Consider the following 18,107-nt stretch of genomic DNA (forward strand, 5'->3'; position numbering starts at 1 on the left):
GCGGCGCGGCGGTGCGGCGGCACGGCCACTAGTTGCCGGAGCCACCGGCAGGCGCCGGCGGGGCCGCGGGGGCCGCGCGCGGGGCCCCTCCCCGTCGACGCCCCACCGCCACGCCCCCCGCCGGCCCCCGCGCCGCGACGCCGTGCCCCCCTCTCCGCGTTCCGACGCCGCGCGCCGCCCTGGGGCCGCCCTGGGCTCGCCCCGTCTCTCTCTTCTTCCTGTCTTTGTTGCTCTCTGCCCCGTGCCCCGGTCCCCCGGTCCCCCGGTCGACCGGTACTCAGTCAGGTGCGACGTGACCATCTCCTCGGCGACCGAGTTCAGGTCCGGCCTCGGACGAGCCTCGGACGAGCCTCCGCCTCCAGCGGCGCCGCTCCTGTGCTCGAGCAGCCTGATTGTCCACACAGCGCTCCGTCGCTCTGTCTCTCTCCCACCAAGGCGGAACGCCCCATGAGTTCGAGTGAGACAACGACGAAAGCGACGTCCGAAATGGCTCTGCGGAGCGCCCCTTTAAACTTCGGTGCGCGTCAGTCTGCCTACCGCCGGCCAGGTAGGCAGCCCACATGACGCCCGGCACGCCGCGGCGCGTCAAGGGTTGCCTGGCCGCCGGGCGGTCCCGGACCGAGGACTCCTACCGGCGTCACTGTTCGTGGCCACGAAGCGCCCGACACACAAGCGCTGTTTCAATCATCCCTCGGTCCCGGTTCTATATTTCATCGCTTCGATTCACCAGCTGCGCTCCACTAGAGCACCTCTCGCTGAGGCGGTATTTAGCGCCTGTGAGGTAGGCCACCGCCCAGTCTCGCGACACACCGGTGTGGAGACGGTGGCCTACCTCGCGCCTGTCGTCTTCGCAGGGGCAAGGTAGGCCACCGTCTCCACAATGGTGTGTTGCGGGACTGGGCGGTGGCCTACCTCACAGGCGCTAAATGCCGCCTCTGCGAGAGCTTGGAGGAACAGGGGAGGAGAAGTAGGTCGAAAATGCAGACCTAATTGGTGCAGGTTCGCTAGGCTACGGCTGATTTCAAAAGAGTCAAGGGCAATTTTTTTTGAATACAGAAATACTTGAACTAGTGGAAGATCAACTTAAATTTTGAGAGAAAAAATCCTAAATATAAATAATTTGCCGTAAACTGCCGTTCGGAGCCGTGGGCCGATGTCTGTCGCTTCCAGAGCTTCCACCATTCGCCGTTGGCCACGGAGGGCGCTCTTGGCGGCTACCTTACTGACAGTTTTCATTTATTTTGCGTTGTATTTGAAAAGATTCTACTTATTTGTATAATCTTCCACCACTTAAAGCTCTGAAGAACCCACGGCGATACTCTGTTTGGGTCTCACGCGTTTAGTTTTCACATAGTTGCATGCACCAAAATGTGGTTCCGCGCCTGCAGACTCGAGCCCGCAGACGACCGGCTCGGCGCGACCCTAGCGCCAAGTGTCCTCTCCTGGCGGCGATCGGCGGAAGCTCTGGAAGCGACAGACCTCGGCCCACGGGCAGCGGCAGCGTGCACTCCTCCCCTTTTCCTCTCAAGGCGAGAGGTGGTGTTCAGTTTGAATTCCCCGCGCTCTCGACGGGAGGCGGAAAGAGATTCCCTCCTCAACACACTTCCTGCCAGGCTCGACCAATCGGCTGGCATCGCGGCTGGCCGGGAGAGAGGAGAGACTCCCCACCCAATGAAATCGCCTCTGTGGGGCCTCCATCCCCTTTCGTCTGCTTTGTCTATGTTGGACAGCAAATGGACAAGAAAGGACCCAGCTTCTACGAGATGTCAAAAATGAACTCGAAAAATAATGTGAGTCCAGGATGCATCTGTCGTGATCAAAGACCAGTCGGAAAGTCTCAGGGGGCGTAGTTTAAGGAGGTGCCTCAAGCAGGTTATGTTCGTCTGATCATAATAATCAGCAAGTGTTATTGCTTTGTCTAAAGTGTTTTCCTGGTTTTAAGAGCGCCATTTTTCTTCTAAATTACAGTATTTATCCATTGTTAGGTTTCTTTCGAGCTTTGGCGTCACTTGGATCAATTTAACCTTTCATCTAGACTTTCATTAGATTTTTGATTCAATGCCTGTGTTGACAATGGAGCCCAGAATCTTTTCGGTTGTGTTTTGGATTTCTTTTGGTGATTCCTACCTCTTCAAATACTGAATTTGTCGCTAACATTGATGTCCCTCTTTGATACAGGTTCTTGAGTGTCGTGTTTGCGAAGACATATTCGCCATTCAAGGAGACAAAGTTCCACGATTACTTCATTGTGGGCACTCTGTTTGCCATGCCTGCCTGATGCGACTGCCTCAAAAGGAGGCATCAATCCTGTGCCCATTTGATCGCCAGCCTACACCAGTTGGTAGGTGATTTTTCAAAGAAACATTTTATTCTTATCTTTTTGACTGTCACATTATTGTTTTCTTATTTTGCCTTTCTGTTTCCAGGGAACTCTGGTGTTTGGGGATTAAAGAAAAACTTTTCTTTGCTGGAACTCCTTGAACGCCTCCAACATGCTTCGGACAAAGCAGCAATATCATTTTTCCTATCCGCAGAAGCACTAGAATTGGAAAGAAAGGTGTGTTTCTATTATCTTTCAGTCAGCTTCACCTCATTACAAGATATTTTGATATCGATATAGATAACCTTAAATGTAACTTTTCAGTTAGCTGTAAACTGTGATGAAGATGAAAGTCACGTGGCTGTTTTATATTGCACTGTGTGTGGATCACATCTCTGTGAAGAATGTTCTGAGCTTACCCACTCTACACGAACACTGGCTAAACATCGCAGAGTTCCCCTCTCTGAAAAACCAAGGTATATTGGACTCCCAAAACTTCTGTCTGTAATTTACTTAACTTTCCTTGTAATATTAATGGAGGTTTGTTTTGTGATACTTTTACAGAGAGAAACCGAAGTGTCCTTCTCATCCAGCTCATCCTGCAGAATTTGTGTGCCTTGAAGAAGAGTGCCAGGCATTGGAACCTGGGAGCAGCCGCCTTTTGTGTTTCATATGCAAAGATTATGGGAGGCACAAGTCTCATAAGGTCTGAAATGTTTATTATAATGAGAAGACATTTATCTAGCTTCAATCTCCAAAGCTAACTAAATTTCTCTGTCATCAGCACGGTCTTGTGGAAGTGGAAGCTGAGCACATCCGATCATCAGTGGTTAATGCCATGCAGCATGTTCGGAAGCTGATGGAAGAAATGAGTGAGGCTGTTCATAGAATTGGTATGAATTCAAAATAATGTGTGTTTTTCTGGTTACTGGTTACTCTTTTCTTTTTATCAATTCAATTTCCATTCAAATATTTTTGCAGACAATGTTGCTCAGAGGCTGGAAGGTTCAGATGTGGCGAGTGTCTCAGAGGGTCGACCAGGCACTGCTGCTCTTGCCCGAGCTCGAGTCCAGGACTTTTTTCAACAGCTCCGAGACTCCCTGGAGTTGCAAGAGGCCGCAGCTCTGACTGCTGTAGATGCTCACCTTCGACAGCGACTTTGCACGCTGCAGCAACTGCAAACCGACTTAGCGTCTTGGCTGAGCCAGGTTGCCTGCGCGACTTTGCAATGTGAACAAGCAATCCAACAAGACGACGGCCGAGTTATCGTGGCTGCACGAGAAATAAAGGAGGCCTTGTTGTCAATTGAGAAGCAGCAGCAGCAACTTTCCGAGCTGTCCCCAGAGCAGTTGCATCCAGAGCCATGCATACCAATAACATTCACCAAGGTACTTTTAAAAAGGTTAAATACAGTAGGATTTATTAATTACCGTTAAATTGACTGTTCTGATTCATTGCAGGATAATAGAGTTCACATTGGGAGAAAAATAGAAATGCGAGTAGTATTTTTAGGTCTGGATGGAGCAGGAAAGACTTCGATTCTTTTCAAACTGAAACAAAACGAATTTACAGCAGAGATACCAACAATTGGGTTCAATGTTGAAAGCCTTGAGTACAGAAATCTTAAATTGACTGTGTGGGACGTTGGTGGCCAGCACAAGCTGAGACCTCTGTGGAAGCATTATTACCTCAACACACAGGTATGGTAACTTTAATTCATTTAATTTGAGTGTCAGATAAATAAATGTTACCCACCTTTTCTCACTTGGTCCCCTCTATTTCCAGGCTGTTGTGTTTGTGGTGGATTCAAGTGAACCAGAGAGATTTCCAGAGGCTCTATGTGAACTGGCCAAGCTGATCTCAGAGAAGGAGCTGAAAGATGCCTCTCTGCTGATTCTTGCCAATAAACAGGTACTTTTTTATATCTCATCTGGTTTGAAAATGTCACAAATTCCATGATTTTGTACCTTTGTGTTTTCAGGATCTAGCGGACAGTGAGTCAATTGAAAGAGTTACTGATGAGCTTACGCTGAACAAATTATGCTGTGGTCGGAATTGGCATATCCAAGCCTGTGATGCTCAGAGTGGAGTTGGCCTCCATGAAGGGCTGGATTGGCTCTCAAGACAAATGGTTGCCTCAGGTGTCTTTGACATCAGCTGAATATTTCATTTTAGTATTCAACTTCTGATTGCTATTGGGGAAGAGCATTTGATGCAACAGCAAACAAGTATTACTGTCTTTTTCTTTTGCTCGTAGATGTTAAAAAGCTGTGATAATTTTGGGATGTTTTTTTTTTTTAGCATTTGGTGCTTTAGTTTGCATTTAAGACAATGCACTGTAATGCAATTGAGACAAATAAGTCTAAATCATTTGTGATTTAAATGAAATTGATCTAGCTGCTATTAATATTCACAAGCTCACAAAGATCCTTTTCCATTCTTTGCGAGCTTGGCAGACAGTAATGAAATCTCTTTTTATCTGTGACTGCTGTCAAAAGGCAGTAACTTGCATTTTTAATGTTATGCTTTACAGACAATCTAAAATAATCACATTTATATCATATTTGTGTAGATCTGCCTTATTTAATAACAATGTTGTATAAAGCAATAAGTACCCTATGCAAAATAAGCCATGTTAAAGTTTCTCCAAAGTTCACTCTTAGCTGTGTACTTTCTTATTTTGTTTCAGGGAGCAATAAGATTGTGGTACAGAGCGCATTTCTCGGTATTATGGATTGTTATTGTTGTTGTTATATTGTTTGTTTTTTTTGTTTTTTTTAGGATATTTATCATAAGTATACTTGCAATCAATCAGAAAATTTTTCTTTCTGTTTGTAATAAGTGTTAGGAGCACCATTATCTACAAATAATTGAACATTGGAGTAACAGGCCTGTCTAAGATGCCTTTGAAACATTGAATTCAATTAATTACTCAATTTGTTTGGTAAGAATGTTAAGGATTCCTAGCCAGTGTTGTTTTTTTCTTTGGACTGTTTGTCTTTTCCAAGGGGGCAACGACTGGTTAATTTCGTGTCAGCCGGCTTACGGATTACACGGATTTGCCCCTGCATTACATCCGAATTACAACAAAACTTATCGTGGATTACCTTTGGATTACGCAGGATTACCCCAGATTACCTCAAAATTTTCCCGGATTACCCGGACTACGGATTACCAAGTTGGTGTTAGCCGGATTACCGTCGTTACTCCCTCGGTCTCTTCTAAACAAACCCCCTTGCTCTGATCATATTATTTTAACTCGTTGTAAGTATCCAATTGTGTGCCTCTTCGTGTTAATCAATCCCCATAGACTTCCTGTATGAATGCATGATGAATGAGAACTACAAGACAAAATAAAATAAAAATACTCTCCTAGAGAAGAGAAAATATGATATGGTATGCAGACTGGTTTTATCGTCCCATGTCCCTGCCAAAGTTCTCCTGCATTTTAACACCCGGGAGGGAGGCCTTCAGGCGAGCCATCGCATTTGACATTCTCAGGCACGCCGCGGAAGGAACTCCCTCGTCAGTGGGCAACGCTGCCACTTCTGGTTAACCGCCTGAAAGGTAGGCGAACCCTTTGCCTCGGCAAGAAGGCAAAAAGTACCACCCTTCCACTTGTTTTCCAGGCCGCATCTGGCTCCGCCACTGTCACGGCCACAGAGACCCGTGGTGAGGCGGGGTCGTTTCTTGTGCGACTGATCCGTCGGTCTTTGCCTTTTTACTGCCGAAAGTGACACGGTTATCCTTCCGGAGTGGCTGCGTCCGCGGCGGCTCGCGGACACTCCCCGCCGACTCGGAGGCAGCCTCGTTAACCTATTACTGGAACACCAAGGCAAGCAAGGCAAGCCCCCGCGCTATCGACACGTTATGCCGTTTGGCAGTCCGTTATCTCCAAACTGTTCCGGGCCGCCGACAAGGTATAAGACAGCCTGCCCGGCCGGCCGGCCCTGGGAGAGAGGGTCAGACGCGCCATGGTCCTTGTCGCCGCCTTCGTCGCCGTCCTGACCACCGCCGTCTTGGACACCGGTAAGCGAGCTTGAACCAGAGCTGCAGACCGATTCCGAGAGTCGTTATCGTCGCCCTGTCTCTCTCGCACCCGAAGAGACAGCGAGGACGACTCTCGGAGTCAGTCTGCTCTGCATTTCAGGGTGAAATCGATGGGTGAAATCCTTCAGAATTGCAACGTGTTTTTTTTCGCTTTGTTTTTTACAGCGTGGGCTGGCTGCGTGACGCGCTCCTACGGCCATGGCAGCGTGGTGTGCGTGTGCAACGCCACCCAGTGCGGCGCCCTGGAGGGACCCCCGGCGGGCGGCCGCAGCCCCGGCCCCGCGGACGGCAGCTCCACGCCCTTCTGGCTCTACACCAGCTCCAAGGCGGGCATGCGCCTGCACCGCGCCGACGGCAACTTCACCAACGCGTACGCTCGGGGCGCGACGGGCGCGGCCGTGGCCGGCGCGGGGAAGGACAAGGACAGCGAGCGCACGGTGTGGGCGCGCGGCGCCGTGCGCATGGCCGTGGACACCGTCACCAAGTACCAGACGGTGGAAGGTTTCGGCGGCGCTATCACCGACTCCACCGCCATCAACATCCACAAGCTGAGTCCCGCTACGAGGGAGGTCCTGATGAGGTAACCGCGCAAATCAAACCCCGCGAGGGAAAAAAGGGCGGGGCTGGTATTTGAACCCGTGACTGCTCGGCAGGGCGCTGTTCCACGAGACCGGCAACGCGTACACACTGCTGCGTGTGCCCATGGGCGGCACGGACGACTCGGTGCGCAAGTACACGTACGACGACACCCCCGACGACGCGACGCTGGCCAACTTCAAGCTGGCCGAGGAGGACGTGCTGTACAAGGTGACCCGGCGTGCCTGCACTGTCCAGCAGGCTGTTTTCGTCGTTCTCGCAATCATAGGGCGTCCCGTATAGGTACGAGACAGACAGGGCGGGACGCCCCATGATTGCGAGAGAGACACGGCGACGAAAACTTCTCGCGGAATCAGTCTGCTGACTTGGAACCTGCCCGCTCCGCTCCGCAGATCCCCGTGCTGCTGAACGCGAGCCGGGTGTCGGGCGGCAAGACGAGGGTCATGGCGTCGGCGTGGACGGCGCCGCCCTGGATGAAGACCAACAACCAGTTCGTGGGCGGGGTGCTGCGGCCCGACATGTACCAGGCGTGGGCGGACTACCACGTGCGCTTCCTGGCCGAGTACGCGGCGCGCGGCGTGGCCGTCTGGGCCGTGACCACGGGCAACGAGCCCATCAACGCCTTCTTCACGCCGTTGCTCATCCGCTTCAACTCGATGGGGTGGACGCCCATGACGCAGCGCCGCTGGCTGGGCCGCCACTTCGGCCCCACGCTGCGCCGCTCCGCCTTCAACGCCACCAAGCTGCTGGCCCTGGACGACCAGCGCATGCTGCTGCCCTGGTGGCTGGACATGGTCAGCGTCAACTCCAGACGCGATTTGAGCTCCTGAGTCGCTAACCAGGACTCAAACCTAACGTGTGACCCCACCAATGGATTCCGCGTTCGGAGAGCAAGCCATTGGTGGGGTCACGCATTCGGTTCGAGTCCCATTTAGCGGAGCTCAAAACGCGTCTCGAATTTTGACCGCCTCCACCAGTCCATTGGCCCACAATGTCCGATTTCTACTGTTCTAGATGTTCCGTGACCCCAAGGTGAAGGACTACGTGGACGGCGTGGCGGTGCACTGGTACTGGGACCTCATGGACCCACGCATCGGGCTGGAGGCCACGCACCAGCACTTCCCCGACAAGTTCCTCATCAGCACGGAGGCCAGCAGCGGTAGGCTCTTTGCAGCATCGGCGGCGGGCGCTTCGGGGGCTGATTTTGTACCTGCTCCATTTTGAGACGTCTTTGCATTGGCAGCTGACAAGCCGTGGGACCTGGTCAAAGTGCAGCTGGGGTCCTGGACACGGGGCCAGAAGTACATGACGGACATCCTCAAGGCAAGTGCAGCGGTGGATCCAGCATTGGCATGCGAGGAAGGGACAAAGTAGCACTTTCTGCCTCCTTGCAGGGGCAATGTGTCGCCTTTTCTCTATACCTTTCAGGCCCAGGGAGGAGCCGATTGCCTTCTTTTTGTCTGATTGCGTTCGCTTTGCTCACGGCTGCACAGGACATGAACTCGTGGGTGACGGGATGGATGGAGTGGTCGCTGGTGCTGGACACGCGCGGCGGCCCGTCCTGGTCGTCCAACTTCGTGGACGTGGGCGTCATGGTGGACGCGGCGCGCGACGAGGTGCTGCTGCAGCCCACGTACTACGCCATGGCGCACTTCTCGCGCTTCGTGCCGCGCGGCTCGGTGCGCGTGCGTCTGCAGGTGGAGCGCCAGGACGCCATTGTGGCGCCGGGCCAGGGTGGCCAGGGCACGGCCGACGAGCAGGGCCTGTCCGGCATCGCGGCCCGCAGCGACGTGGACGCCGTGGCCTTCCTCACGCCGCAGAACGACGTGGTGGTCGTCATGCACAACGCGTGGGTACCGCCGACACTGCTCGGTGGGCCAGAGGACCAGTGGAGGCGGCAAAAATTCTTGACGCGCTTTGAGTTCCAGAGTCGCTGAAGGGGACTCGAACCGAGCGTGTGACCCCACCAATGGATTCCTCGTTCCGAGAGCAATCCGTTGGTAGGGTCACACGTTCGGTTCAAGTTCCATTTAGCGACTCTGGAGTTCAAAACGCGTCTAGAATTTGGGCCGCCTCCACTGGTCTTCTGGCCCACTGTGCACTGCATCCGAATACGTATATGATGATTTGTCTGAGGCTTAGCGCCTGCTGGCTAGGCAAACAGCCCGCGCGCCTGTCGAACAGGCTGCCTATCCTCTGATTGGCAGGCGGCGGGGCGGCCGTCTGGTGGCTTTTTCCTCTCCTTTCCGGGTTCGCAATTTATTTTCCCTCCCTCCAGCGGCGACAGCGACACGTCGGTGAGCGTGAGGGACCCGAGGGTCGGGGCGACCAGCGTGGTGCTGCCGGCGCGCTCCTTCAACACTTTGGTCTACTCCATGCCGACCGATTGAAGCAAGACTGATTTGAACGGGGACAATACTCCATGGTACTGTACTGTAGTGCAATGTCATCGTCTTTCTGTGTGTACGGTGGAGGAAGGGAGAAGAATAATGCTCAAGTCAAAAGATTTCAGTTTAAGAGGGCAAATACAATCAAATACAAAAGAAAGTGGTGGGAAGTACACCGACATTTTACAAAAATAACCAGGAATAAGGAAAAGTTACTCTTCCACGGAATGGAAAAATGATGGAAATCATAAGCCCACACGGTTTGAGCTACTGGTCCTCTTCGGTTAATGCGTCATCAAGTAATCTTTGAACTTCCATTTTTACTTTCCTCTTCTTCGGAGCTGAAAGCTTCTTAATATCAGGCAATATCATAGCCAGAAAGAGTTCATCAGGATCTGCATTTTGGAGACACTTTAACTTCTGAACTGGTTCACTTGGCTCAGCACAAGGTAGTTCGTTTAAGTCTAAAAATTCCTTTTTAACATTCACTTCAGTCGTTTTACTGAAGTTACTGAATAAATCCAAAGCTGACTCCTCATGGCTTTCTTCTAAGTCATCTCTAAAATCTGGAGCTGAATAAATAAATTAAACACTCTTGCTAAAATTTGTTAAAATGTATCAAACAAAGAAGAGTTTTGCAATGCTTACTTGTACTGGCATCAACTATGTCGAAGTTTGTGGGTGTGTCTTCCCCACAAGCACTTTTTTGACAAACTGAAGGATCATTTTTTAATAATCCATAAAGCTGGTCATAAAAAGGACAAGCCGAGTATGGGAGTGATCCAGCAGCATCTAATCGTCTACCTTCTACAAAGGTTTTTTTCATATTTTTCCATTTAATTCGGAGTTGGTTGAAGTTTCGTTTATAACCCGCTTCACGCATGGGTCCTTCCAAAGCCTGTAACAAGAGAGAGGTGAGTAACAGAAACTGTAATAAAATAATTACAAATGAATAAAGATAAAACTCTGTAAAAAGTGAAATATTTAAAATATTTTTCAATAAATAAGAACAAAATTTAAAATATTTGGAGCAACTTTGACCCAGCACACAATTTGGACAAAGTTCAAAAACTAATGTGTTGCCAAACAACACTAGGTTAACAACAGGGATTACCTGAAACACCCCAGCATTTCGATATTTCCTGTATTCGAGGTGGCGTGTGACTTGATATTCAGCTAGCAGCTTCAAAAAATATTCAGTCTCAGCGTCTGACCACAAGAATCTTTGTTGGGGAGGACAACTATTCTCCATTTCAGTGGTGTCCAAATTCACCACTGCCATGTCTTCTGCTGTGCTGGACTTCCTCCCTCTCCCCCACCCCCCTTTTCTCCCCCACCCCGTTTTTCTCCCCCTCCCCCCCAACGCAAAAACAAAACAGAGTGCCCTGGATTTGGCGCCTCATTTGAAAGTGGCGGTGAACTCAGCTTCATGGCTGGAGTGGGTGGAGTGACGTGATCGGATTCCACTCTCGGACGCGGAATCCCCAAAGCACGTCAACATTTTCCTCGGTTTACTTCTCAAATAAAAATGGTACACAACTTTCTTCCGGCCTGCGCGCCTTAAATTGACTTTTTGTTGCCTTTTTTTTTCGCGACTTTAACGGAGTGTGTGCGCACTGCATGCAAATCGTTCTCCTAGCTGCTCGTGGAAAAGTAGTCGGAACGCTCGACTCGGCGTCTTCTTTATGCTTTCTTCTCCACGCCCCGGGGCATCCCATTTGGTTCGGGCGGAACCACCGTGCCGCCTTGCCGCCTTTCACTTTGGTTACTCCACCGTCCTGGCCGACGCAGGCGGGCCGCGGGCCGCGGCGTAGCGCCCGGCGTCTAGACTGTCCACTCCACGTTACGACGTGTGAACGGCGCCGGACTGTACTGGAGCGTGCCGTGCTCTCCGGCGCACTAAATCGCCGTCGCCAGGAAGGCAGCCGTCGATACGCCACGCGGGTCGCACGCTTTGGCGATCCATTTGTCCAGTCGCTCTGTCTCTCTCGCACCCCTGCGCAACGCCCCATGAGTGCGAGAGAGATAGAGAGAGAGAGAGACAGCGGCGGCGGAAACGCCCTCCGCTGGGCCGCTGGGCCTTCCCCGCGGCCGCCTGTGACGCCTTTGCCGCGCATGTGGAGGTGTTGTTCGTGCTCGAACTCGAAATTCGATGAACGCGCGGGCGTTTCCGACTACTACTCGCGGCGCGGCGTGGCGTGGCGGCCGCGCGGAGGGAGACAGGCGCCGGGCGTAACTACGGCCTGGCGGTGCTGGCGGTGCTGGCGGCCTGGCGGCGCGAGCGCGGAGCCGCGGAGTAGCCCAGCCCAGCCAGTCTGTCCAGTCTCGCCGCCGACCGCGGACCGCGCCGCCGCCGCCGCGCCTCTGGGACTGTCATCGCGGGCCTCGCGGGCTTGGTGACGCGCGCCTCGCCGCAGTGTGCCGCAGCGAGTGGTACCGACCGGCACCGAGCCGCGCCGCCGTCCCGCCGCGCCGCCGGACCACGCTATCGCGGATCATCGCCAAGGGTCATGAATGAGGAGGTGGATCTCAGCAAGGAGGAGCTCTCCGTGAGCCTAGGTACAGTACCGTACCGGGCCGTGCCGTGCCGTGCCGTGCCCCCTGGCGCCAAGGCCGCGGACTACCGCGCGCCCCGCTTATGTCTATGTCGCCCCGCGCCCTGCCGCCCTGCAAGGGCATGCCCCGGTCGATTGATGAGGGCGCCGAGGGGAATCCACCTGGGCGGCGCAGCGGCGCACCGCCGTGTGCGGAGGCTAATTAGCCTCTAATTAACGGTGCAGGGGCAGTGTCAATAAAAAGCTGGGTGGGGTGCGATGGTAACAGGGACGGTCCGTTTCAACTCTGAAAGTCACGTATTGACTGCCCCGTGCCACTTGCAAATGTCACTGTCATTGGACAATCAGGCGGAACTAAATTGTACAGGGCCGTCCACCGTCGGATGTGCTTGCAACTGCCAAACTCGTGGGACAAAACACATGCCTTATACTTAGTGTGTGGTCCCTGGGCTGGTACACTGGTGGCCAGCGCCGAAATTTTTCCGTCTTCGTCGCACTTGTTACAAGCGGAGGCTGACGCGGGCTGACGCGAGAGTTATTGCGATTTGGAGAGAGCTACTCGTCTCGATCCCGGGTGTTTCCGAGGGCGTTTCCGCTGCCGGCACGTGGCATGCCTTAACAGTGTGGCCGATAGGCGGCGGCCGGGGAATAACACACGATTACGGCGCGGAGGTGCGTTGCCTGCAGTGGAGGCCCCTGCAGACTCATTGCGAGCGGGAGCTCTCTCCGCGGCCTTAAGACCCTAAGACTTTTAGAGAGTGCCTGACTGTCCAAGACTGCCAAAAGACCGGCGGAGGCGGACAAAATTCTAGAGGCGTTTTGAGCTTCAGAGTCGTTGAACGGGACTCGAACCGAACGCGTGACCCCACCAATGGATTCCTCGTTCGGAGAGCAATCCATCGGTGGGGTCACGCGTTCGGTTCGAGTCCCATTCAGCGACTCTGGAGCTCAAAACGCGTCCGGTATTTCGACCGCCTCCGCCGGTCTTCTGGCAAGTCCCCTGTGTCCACTCCACTAACGCATGCGGCGCGGCGGCACGACATCGCCGTCGTCGTGCTTCCGAGCGCATCGATTGACCTTCGCCTCGGCCGACTCCGGAAGGTCTTGGCCTCGCCATGGCGATGCCAGCACACGTCCCCGCCGTCCGAAAGATTCCAAAGAGTCCGCGGAAGTGGCCGCCATCCGGACCATCCGGACGCAGCCGAAAGTACTGACCGCCGGAAGAGCCCGGAAGTCCAGTCCCAGCCGAGAGCCATTTTTGTGATTGTCCGCTACACTGTTACACACACACACACGTGGCGCGCTGCGGCCCTTCGGTCCTTTGACCCTTCGGACGGCGGGGACCTCCGCGGCACAGCCCGTGGCATCATGACCCATCCTACGCGGTGACCTCGTTCAACGCGGACCAGGGCCGAGGCTGGCCGAGGCACGGCTGCACAGTGGGCCGGCCCTTCGTGCGGCTGCGGCTGGACAGTCCCGCACTCCTCCGACAGTCCCCACGAGTGCGACGGAGACAGAGCGAAACTGGCGAAACGATCTGCCACCGGATCGGCCCTTGGGCTGCTTTGGCCGAGGCTTTGGCGACGCCCTGCTAATCGAAAGCCGCTCTGCAGTGTCGCTGTCTCTCTCGCACTCGCGGCCGTTCCGCAGGAGTGCGAGAGAGACAGCGACACCACACTGTTCGAATTCTCCCGCACTCGTTCGTCATGATCGAGGACTCTCCGCCTGCTCGGCGACCGAACGGAGCGGAGCAGCACTCGGAAACTTTATTTTGAGCGCAAGTCAACGAGTCAACGTCCGGCCCCGCTTCGCCCGCTTCGCGCATCCCCGTCAGGCTCGTCCGTCAGGCCAGGGTTGATTGGACTGAGTCAGCAGACTGATTCCGAGAGTCGCTTTGTCTCTCTCGCACATGTACGGGACGCCCCATGAGTGCGAGAGAGACAGAGCGACGAAAACGACTCTCAGTCTGTCGGCGTCCGCGGTGCGCGTCATCTTCAGGTGCCATCGCGGTTAGGGCCCCTCCCCTTTCCCCTTCCACGCGGCCCGGCATTCGAAACCGGATTCAGAGACTCGCGGTGACTGAGAGTGCGGTGGACTGGCGGACTTCGGGGCTTCCCTTCCGCCCATAGAAAGCCACGAGCGCCGCGAGGCACTGCCTCCAGGCTGCAGGCAGGCTCCAGCCAGGCTCCAGGCAGGCTCCAGGAAGGCTCCAGGCAGGCTCCAGGCAGGCTCCAGGCAGGCTCCAGGAAGGCTCCAGGCAGGCTCCAGGCAGGCTCCAGGCCGTCTCTGACGTCAGCAGAGGCAGCCTGTCGTCGTAGCCTGCGCACACACACAGGCCGGCCGCGAGGGCCACGAGCTCGTGCGTCGAACGCGTCGGTTTGTTTTGTTTGCGAACGCGTCGCGGCATGGCCGGGCATGACGATGGCGCTGGCGCGAGGCTGGCGCGCCCCCCAGCGGCGGTGACTGACGCCGTCTCTCTCGCACTCCACCGCGACGCCATGGCGACGCCCCGCGAGAGCGGCAGAGACAGCGGGCCACATGTTGTTGGTCCCGCGCGGTACTGCCGCGGTATCACAATCGCGCAGTCGCATTTGCCCATTTGCCGTGTGAGTCACGAAGCAACGCGCTGCGCCGCCGCGCCGCCGCGCGTGTGGTGCGTACTGCCGGCTTGTCTACCCCGCGCCCGCGCAACTGCAGAGGGAATGACCCTGGCGATACTCCGCGCTCGAGTGTCACCGCGACGCTGCAGGCTCACTGATTGAATAACAGTGCACAGTGTATGAGCTCGGCGCTCGGCACCGCTGGGCGGCCGCCGTCCGGGAGTGAGACAGAGATAGGGCATGTTCGCTGCACTCCGGGGCCGAAAGAGTAACCCAGTCCCCAAGGGCGTCGGTCGGTGTAGCCGTCGTCGCGGTAGTTCGATAAAGGCCCCCCCCCCTCCTCTCTTGTCGACAAACATTGCCGCCCCACGGAATGCTGGCATGCACGCCGCAACTAGGCACAACTAGACCCCCCCCCCTCCTTTTCCAAACACCTGAGTCGGGAGGGAACCAGTCGGATGAGTGTCCGGCCTGAACGGATTCCTATGACTCGGACTTTCTGCCTGGAGTAACGGTTCGCGGAATCGAATCCACGAACTCGGCAGTGGCGACTGACGAATCATGATCCCCCTTCTGCTTGGTTCCAGAGAGCCCCTCCGCCGACGGCAGCGACGGCAACCCCCTCGGCGTGGCCCCGGCCGTCCTGGTGGCCGTGGTGCTGGGCGTCGTCTGCATCGCGGTGCTGCTCTTCTCCATGGCCTTCTTCATGGACCGACGGAAATCGTGAGTACCGCGTGGTGACGCCATCGCTAATCCGGAAAATGATGATCGTATCAAACTGACGCCTAGGTAGGCATGCTATAAAAAAAAAGACTTGTCCTAAACCGTCCTTTCTGTTGCAGCGGGAGTGCCAAACCTGATAGAAGCAGTAGGGGATCATCATCCCAGAGGTCAACTAAGGTCACCATTTTAGACGATATGTGTCCAGATCCAATGTCGGACCCACCAGCAGCAGCATCAGCATCAACTGACGTTTCACTTCCTGGAACGTCGAGCGAATGCTGAATACGCAACACTGTGATCTTTCCCTTATATCTGTTAACTCACTCGTTGTATTTTGTATTTTTGGGTGTTTACTCGTTACTGGTGTTATACATGCATTTTTAGCATGAAGGACAAGTATGTGTGACTTAAAATAAATCAGTTTTAAGCCAAACATGACAGTGAAAAATTTGTTAAATAGTAATATGAGTAAAATTTGTAACTATGTATATAATATTGTAAAAACCAAAGATTGAAAATAAATTATTGTGCTAGTCAATGTACTGTGTCTAACTTGGACAGGTCTACATCTTTGATATCAAACGAAATTCAAACATTTTCACCCATTCCCCACAAGTTCTTTTTCGTCAAATGGGCCACTGCAGCGTTCTTGTGTGACCACAACTTTTTGGAAAAGTCTCCTAAATTCAGAGTTATCTCCCATTGAAAATAAAAAAGAGGAGATTGTTAACAAATTATTTACATTTATTAAAAATATACAGCACAAGGACATGAAGATGATAACCATTACTTGTTTGCAGCGGCTCTTTCAGCCATTTCCTTCTTTGTGAGAAGTGAATTTTTTCCGTCAAGTGCCTTAGAGCGGAGTTCAGACTCCAGCGCTTCGCCTACACCCTTGGAAATAGCTTTCTTCATCTTCAGGGATTCGATGGTTTTTCCCGTAACTTTAGGTGCTATAGGAGCGTCTGAGAAGAAAAAAAGGCTGAATAGTAAAATGAACTTACTACATTACAACAGGTACATAAGGTAAGAGGAGGTTAACTTTGACTTACTTGGCCTTGCTTTCGAGATTGTTTTGCTCTTGACAGAGAACTTCTTCTTGGCCTTGACGTTGGCTGGGAGCTGGGCCTTAGCTTTGGACTTTCCCTGCGCCATTTCGACGAAACAACAATACTTGTCACCTGCAAAATGTGCCACACACCAAATAAAAACACAACAAACAGAGCTGCGCGCAAGGGGGTGGGGAGGGGGAGGAGAAGGGGGAGCAGAGTATGAAAAATACTTTGGACTCTTGACTTGAACTATGAGAAATTGAGATTGTTTTGTTTGTGGCTTGCCTCTATGACTACTTTTTAAGTAAGCATTTTATCCTAATTTTACTCTTTTTTCGTGTTAGTATTGATTAAAAGTTCTAAGTTTCAGCACTGTGCTTAGTTCCGGCAGCATACCTTGAAGTGTCATCCAAACTGGGAAGTGCCGGCCTGCCACTCAAGGTTTCAAACCCAGGTGGATTGAAGTGGCTTTGCTTCTGCTCAGAAAAATGACGGCACAATCCTTTTCTGCCAGTCCCTAAATTTTTAGCGCACTGTGGCGACGCCGGCGCTATGCGAGCACCGCAAAGATGGTGCTGCACTTGGTCTTTATTTGCACCAACACCGCCTGGACAGCAACAGGAGGCATGTGTGCGTCTCTCCAGTAAATGGTTCAAATGTGACGGCAAGTCTGGAGTTTCTGTGTAGGTGTCAACACCGCTAATCCAAATGTAGCAGACAAGTGGGGCACCTTTGGACACTGTCAAATTTTGCCATGGAAGAGCAGTTGCATCGCCAACTTCCGCCTTGGATGAAGATCTTGACACACATCCTTTCTCTCCACCTCTCTTTCGAATCCACCCCTGATAAGCGACCTTGCAAGATTTTATATCCCAGTGGGACTTTATATGGTGTATAAATGAGACATAAGTTACAGAGATCAAATAAAATTTATTGAGAAATCAATACAAAACTCTGGGGTGCAAGAAAAAAAAAGGAAGAGAGGAATGAAAGAAAGAGAAAAAATATAGCGCCAAGGAAAAAATTGATAAACAGTTACAATTACTTGGATTTTGGCAAATAAGGGCACTCTTTCTTTGATAAATAACAAAAACATACAACTTAAGGGAAATGTACAATGGAGGGAGAGTAAATGAACACTACTTGGTCCAGCTGACTTTGGGGATGTCAAAGTGTTCTGTGAGGCTGTCTAAATGACGGTTAAATTCTTCTACTCTTTGTTTGTGGGTTTTTGATGCCTTCTGTGCAATTCTTTCTTTTTGCTGTGAACAGGAAAATAAGGTAAGTCCAACACTGTCATGAACTTACTACTGCAAATATTTGTAACAGGAAGAAAACCCACCATTTTCTCTTGTTGTTTCAAGAATGCTAATTCAGCTTTAGTGCGTTGAATTTGTGGCGGCTTCTGACCTTCTTGCGGAATCTCCGATGCCTTTGTCACCTGCTCCAGTAACTTCTTGTCTTCCTTATGTTTCTTTTTCCTGAAACATTTGTTAACAAAACTCGATATTAAGAACTTTGCAATGCTTCTTTCTCAACATAAGTATTATAGAAGTCTAAGGAGAAGCAATAGTGCAGGGAAGTTTGGTTATGAGATATGTCAATAACATATTGAATGAATGAACTCACTTCTTGACTCCTTCTCCTTTCAACTTTAACGGTTTACTGGTAACAACTTTATACTCCATGATCACAGAACAAATGCGTAGCGAACGTTTCCTATGCGCTACTTGTCGTCAGTAAAGTACACAACAAACAAATATTTTTGTCGATGCGTTCTGGTACGTTCCCCACCCCCTCCCCCTCCCCCCTCCTCCTTTTCT

At 52.5% G+C, this 18,107-nt stretch overlaps 6 protein-coding genes across 9 annotated transcripts; 3 read left to right on the top strand and 3 right to left on the bottom strand.

The window, feature by feature from the left end:
- The first annotated feature begins 1,563 nt into the window (after nucleotides 1–1,563).
- On the top strand, nucleotides 1,564–5,712 carry LOC117644832 (E3 ubiquitin-protein ligase TRIM23-like). 3 transcript variants are annotated; one of them, XR_004587672.1, is made up of 11 exons: nucleotides 1,564–1,790; nucleotides 2,179–2,341; nucleotides 2,427–2,557; nucleotides 2,645–2,796; nucleotides 2,885–3,026; nucleotides 3,105–3,213; nucleotides 3,302–3,708; nucleotides 3,781–4,020; nucleotides 4,106–4,231; nucleotides 4,302–4,548; nucleotides 5,102–5,712. XR_004587672.1 is itself a non-coding variant. In XM_034384477.1 (10 exons), the coding sequence occupies exons 1-10, from the start codon at nucleotides 1,734–1,736 to the stop codon at nucleotides 4,479–4,481; spliced, it is 1,707 nt and encodes a 568-aa protein (XP_034240368.1). In that variant the 5' UTR covers nucleotides 1,565–1,733; the 3' UTR covers nucleotides 4,482–5,712. The 3 variants fall into 3 exon arrangements, 1 of the variants encoding a protein (XP_034240368.1); XR_004587673.1 differs by having other exon boundaries at nucleotides 1,565–1,790; nucleotides 4,302–5,264; nucleotides 5,443–5,712; XM_034384477.1 differs by having other exon boundaries at nucleotides 1,565–1,790; nucleotides 4,302–5,712.
- Nucleotides 5,713–5,853: 141 nt separating this feature from the next.
- Nucleotides 5,854–9,468, top strand: LOC117644833 (lysosomal acid glucosylceramidase-like). The gene is made up of 8 exons (XM_034384478.1): nucleotides 5,854–6,349; nucleotides 6,536–6,950; nucleotides 7,024–7,177; nucleotides 7,360–7,761; nucleotides 7,982–8,126; nucleotides 8,211–8,290; nucleotides 8,461–8,816; nucleotides 9,246–9,468. Exons 1-8 carry the CDS (start codon nucleotides 6,295–6,297, stop codon nucleotides 9,355–9,357), a joined length of 1,719 nt encoding a protein of 572 aa, XP_034240369.1. The 5' UTR covers nucleotides 5,854–6,294; the 3' UTR covers nucleotides 9,358–9,468.
- Nucleotides 9,466–10,686, bottom strand: LOC117644834. Of its 2 annotated transcripts, none has more exons than XM_034384480.1 (3): nucleotides 10,469–10,686; nucleotides 10,003–10,252; nucleotides 9,466–9,920 (listed from the first exon to the last, which is right to left on the bottom strand). In XM_034384480.1, exons 1-3 carry the CDS (start codon nucleotides 10,634–10,636, stop codon nucleotides 9,622–9,624), a joined length of 717 nt encoding a protein of 238 aa, XP_034240371.1. In that variant the 5' UTR covers nucleotides 10,637–10,686; the 3' UTR covers nucleotides 9,466–9,621. The 2 variants fall into 2 exon arrangements, with proteins under 2 accessions (XP_034240371.1, XP_034240370.1); XM_034384479.1 differs by having other exon boundaries at nucleotides 9,466–9,926; nucleotides 10,469–10,685.
- A 1,071-nt stretch (nucleotides 10,687–11,757) lies between these two features.
- On the top strand, nucleotides 11,758–15,788 carry LOC117645365. Its single transcript, XM_034385509.1, has 3 exons — nucleotides 11,758–11,913; nucleotides 15,097–15,232; nucleotides 15,352–15,788. The coding sequence occupies exons 1-3, from the start codon at nucleotides 11,865–11,867 to the stop codon at nucleotides 15,512–15,514; spliced, it is 348 nt and encodes a 115-aa protein (XP_034241400.1). The 5' UTR covers nucleotides 11,758–11,864; the 3' UTR covers nucleotides 15,515–15,788.
- A 167-nt stretch (nucleotides 15,789–15,955) lies between these two features.
- LOC117645367 lies at nucleotides 15,956–16,491 on the bottom strand. Its single transcript, XM_034385511.1, has 2 exons — nucleotides 16,285–16,491; nucleotides 15,956–16,197 (listed from the first exon to the last, which is right to left on the bottom strand). Exons 1-2 carry the CDS (start codon nucleotides 16,385–16,387, stop codon nucleotides 16,019–16,021), a joined length of 282 nt encoding a protein of 93 aa, XP_034241402.1. The 5' UTR covers nucleotides 16,388–16,491; the 3' UTR covers nucleotides 15,956–16,018.
- An 823-nt stretch (nucleotides 16,492–17,314) lies between these two features.
- LOC117645366 (protein FAM32A) lies at nucleotides 17,315–18,071 on the bottom strand. Its single transcript, XM_034385510.1, has 3 exons — nucleotides 17,914–18,071; nucleotides 17,627–17,765; nucleotides 17,315–17,546 (listed from the first exon to the last, which is right to left on the bottom strand). Exons 1-3 carry the CDS (start codon nucleotides 17,970–17,972, stop codon nucleotides 17,424–17,426), a joined length of 321 nt encoding a protein of 106 aa, XP_034241401.1. The 5' UTR covers nucleotides 17,973–18,071; the 3' UTR covers nucleotides 17,315–17,423.
- Between the last annotated feature and the right edge of the window lie 36 nt (nucleotides 18,072–18,107).

The sequence above is a fragment of the Thrips palmi genome, unplaced genomic scaffold (genome assembly GCF_012932325.1).
Source record: "Thrips palmi isolate BJ-2018 unplaced genomic scaffold, TpBJ-2018v1 HiC_scaffold_18, whole genome shotgun sequence".
Classification (NCBI taxonomy): Eukaryota; Metazoa; Arthropoda; class Insecta; order Thysanoptera; family Thripidae; genus Thrips; species Thrips palmi.